The sequence below is a fragment of the Trachymyrmex septentrionalis genome, unplaced genomic scaffold (genome assembly GCF_001594115.1).
Source record: "Trachymyrmex septentrionalis isolate Tsep2-gDNA-1 unplaced genomic scaffold, Tsep1.0 scaffold37, whole genome shotgun sequence".
Classification (NCBI taxonomy): Eukaryota; Metazoa; Arthropoda; class Insecta; order Hymenoptera; family Formicidae; genus Trachymyrmex; species Trachymyrmex septentrionalis.
Genome location: NW_017305536.1, coordinates 6,199,970 through 6,203,859, shown reverse-complemented (window position 1 = coordinate 6,203,859; position 3,890 = coordinate 6,199,970). Strand labels below are relative to the sequence as shown.

The 3,890-nt window shown below is 37.1% G+C and overlaps 2 protein-coding genes across 7 annotated transcripts in view; one reads left to right on the top strand and one right to left on the bottom strand.

The window, feature by feature from the left end:
* LOC108750565 (tyrosine decarboxylase-like) overlaps positions 1–1,665 on the bottom strand; it is a 4,992-nt gene extending 3,327 nt beyond the window's left edge. The window contains exons 1-2 of one of the 5 annotated variants that reach the window (XM_018490078.1): positions 1,499–1,665; positions 401–620 (exon numbers count right to left, since the gene is read on the bottom strand). In XM_018490078.1, coding sequence (XP_018345580.1) covers positions 401–620; positions 1,499–1,665 — 387 coding nt within the window. Of the gene's footprint in view, positions 1–400; positions 1,095–1,498 lie in introns of those variants that run through there. The other 4 variants (XM_018490080.1, XM_018490079.1, XM_018490082.1 and 1 more) reach the window with 4 other exon arrangements.
* LOC108750569 (ribonuclease P protein subunit p25) overlaps positions 1–3,890 on the top strand; it is a 26,590-nt gene that overhangs the window by 6,797 nt on the left and 15,903 nt on the right. The window lies entirely within an intron of this gene.

The following is a 3,890-nucleotide window of genomic DNA, read 5'->3' as shown; positions in this document are numbered from 1 at the left end:
TTCATTGTCTGCTGGAAAAATATTTCTATTGACTGTGAATTCTATTGTCTTTTATACAAAGTTTGCATAATACACGTTGCATCGTAAACATTTTACATCACTGGCCGACCTTAACTTTTCCTCAAGTTCTCGCAAAGAGAGTGCATCTGGAAAAACTTGCTGCATCGGTAAAAAACTGAAAAAACGCGATTGATCTACCAAATGTCACGTTGTTAATTTTGTAAATCTCTGAGAAAGAGAGAGAGAGAGAATTTTTATCTATTTTTTTTTCTCTCTTTCACGTAGCAGGAACATTATTTATATCGGAAAAGGGGGTTGAAATCAATGGCAACAAAGAGAGAGAGAGAGAGAGAGAAGGGGGATCGATAATCGCGGCAACCCGTTACAACCGCAAACTCACTCCGGGCATTATTTTGCCATCGACGTCCATCATGATGGCGTCCCATGATTCCGGCTTAAAGGGTGCCTCCTTCGGCAGCTGAGGTCTCAGGTAACCGGGATCGACGTTCGCCGTCACCCTCTTGCCGTCCAGCGTGCGGATGTAGTCGCATATGTACTCGATCATCTCCTTGCCGCGCACGCGAAATTCATCGATGTTCATGATGCCAGAATACCCCGGGCTGGAATGCAGCGATTTTTGCGAAGAAGCGTCAAAGCGTGCAAATACCCGCCTGATTAGGCACGAACGCGACGTACCTACACGTCGCACATGCGTTCGTGACTTTCTTTTTTTTAAACGTTCCTATCGGCGCGGCCGACGCGCCTCTCTTCTCTTCGCTATTATCCTCCTATATTTGCTTTAGAAAAGGATCAAGTCTTCCGCGCTTTTGCGAGGACTCTTCGCGGCGTTATTAATTCTTTCGAGCAAAAGGAAATGTGATATCGATGAACGCGTCTAATAATAATCCGCAAAAATATTATGGAAGTAACGTCGTGGGATGCTCGTGTACTGAATTAATTACACACGAGGTACCACGTGATAAATATTATGGAGACGTAAGTTTGAACAAATAATACAATCGTGTATATTCAGCTCAAATTTCTGTTTGACGAAAACTTGAATTTCATAACAAACAAGTCATATTTTTTAACTGTTGAACGTAAAATCTGTAATTGTAGTTTTTTAATCGGTCATATTTTTTGTTCCTTTTTTTTTCCAGTAATCGAAACTTTCTTTTCTTTTTTTTTATAAAGTGTAACAAAATGTAGATTTTATAACGGAACTTTTAAAAAATCCAAGCGGAACAAGTGGAGAACGAAGCTTTATATAGAAGAACTTGGAACGAAGCGTGCCGGTACGCTCACATCTCTTTTCTGCTACCACTCGAAAAATTCATTACTCTTTGACGGAAAATCGACTGTTTACGCCAATTCTTTTTACGTAAGCGAATGCAGATTTTTAAAACGCGACTTTGAAAGGGGTGCAACTCTGAAGCGAACGAGTGGCGAACGGCGACGTTGATGAATTTCGACGGTGTGGCCCATCGGTTCCACTCACGTTTCGTTTCCGCTACCGCTCGAAAAGCTCCACTTTGGCGGAAAATCGGCCCCCTCGATCGCGCGTACTTCTTCTCGCGTATTCTCGTAACTCGAGCGCCGCGCGATTTTTCCTCGTACGTATCGAACATTTGCCGCGAGCCACGTCAGACGAGAGACTAGTAGCATCTGCCGAAGCGCCGGTCAGTTTTATGCGCGCCTCGGCTCCGTACGCCCCTGCTATCACGTAGATAAAATTAAGGTGAAGAGAGAGAGAGAGAGAGAGAGAGAGAGAGAGAGAGAGAGAGAGAGAGAGGAAACTGGGGAGGAAGCGTAATGAAATTTATTTTCCTAACAAATACAAAACCGATCACGAGGGAGAGGGAATTTTCCTTGCGAGGAAATTCCCTAATCGGTACGGTCCTGTGACGTATCTTCTAAATTCTAAAATCATCGTGGTGATTTCTCGGTAATTGGATCCGAATAAATTTACACGGATCTATTGATATTCAACATGAATATCCTAAAAATTGATAATAAATAAATACAATATGAATATTAATTATCTTTTTTATACGTTAAAATTACGTTTGTATACGTTAGAATAAATGACTAATACTGTAACATACTATGTGTTCTCTAAAACTTTTAAAATGAGTCTCACTCCGAAGAATGAAATCTCATTCTTAAATATTGAAAAGACTATCTCAATTTTCTCTTTAGAACTTTAGGGGATTCCACTCCAAAAAATTTAGTGGGTATCTTATTGATAATTTCTTTTCCAAAATATTTATTTTTTTTGTACACTAATATATTATAAACTTTGCGCATTATTACGCAAGTCGCTTCTTGAACGGATTCTTCTAAATAATTTTAGTATTATACGATAAAAATCGATAATTTTTTTCTCATTCATTTTTTCGCTATTACTGATTTATTATAGTCGTAGTACAAACAAAAGTAGCTTTTTTGCACATTTAACGTATCAGTACCGAAATAAACGCAATTTTTTTACCGATTAAGAGCATCGCTATAACTATTTTTGGCAATAACCATAGTGTTTTTACTAAATCGTAAGATCGATTCTTTTCTCAAATGTTTCCTTTATCGATGTTTGCAATATGAAAATTCGGAAGTCAGTGCTGCAGATCAGCATCAATGACGTTGTAGCGGGGTCGCTGTTTGAATAAATGTCCCATACAGTGTGCCATGTTCTGCGCACAGGGGTAAATTCTCCCCCGCTGGTCCCTTATCCTCATCGTCTCTCCATCGTTATAAATAGACATTTACTCTTCACCTACATTTACAACACACCCCGTGGAAGCGGTGACAGGTCACCGCTCAATCTTCGTAACACATACATACACATACACACATGCCGATCGTTTTCTCATCGCCACCTTCATGCATGATCTACTCGCAGCCAACGTTTTCCGAATTAAAATCCCGGTAGAGCTTCGGTGCTCATGAACGCGTGAGAAGTAATTAAAATTCGTTCTGATCGGTGACAATTCTTTTTGCGTATGTTACAATACTTGTATTATAGTAGCTATTTCAATGAAATTAGCGAATCCAACACTGTCAAGGATATCGCAGACATTATTTACTGAATCAGTTTCGTATAGTACGTAAATGAAAATTTTTAAATTAGACGTAGTACGAAGGCAAATAAAACAGTTACATAATAGTGCGCAGAGAAGATTGCGCTTCAACTTTTTGAAATATACCTACATTATTCAAACAACACAAAGTCTAAAATTGTGATATAAGACGTCTTTAAGTCATTTTTTAGACGCAAAAAAAACTTTATGATTCGATCTTAGACACTTTTTGTTGTCTGGGTACGTGCTTATCTCGCACATAGCACATAAACATAATTTTATACTTATGACTCTTAACTTATGACTCATTCTTGCAATATTTTAAAATTATGTCTTTAAACTATATTTTCCAATTTTTTTTTAGTAGTTAAAATAATTTTTAATAATTTTATACATATAAAGATATATAATAATGTATAGTATATGTATTTTTTAAGATTTTAATATTTTATCCAAATTTTGAATTTTTTTTTAATCGAAAGGGTTTTCTTTTTTTCATGAGAATTGGAAATTTAGTCATAAAGCATTCGAAAAATTTTAAGATTTTTCTTATATTTTTCAAGTTTTATATCTCCTTTTTTTTAGTTTTTATGATTCGGGCATGTAAAAAAAAACGACGCATAGTTGAGACTGAAAGAGACGTATTTAATTTTTTATTGAGTGAAACATACCACGGGGCAATTTCGGCGACATCTCATCGATTCTATCTTTTGATGAGCAATTTCAACACAAAGTTTGTTCTCTAAAGTTTGTTTTCAAGCCCATTTTAGACAATCTGTTATTCGCGACAGAATTTGGGACAAAATTCTATGT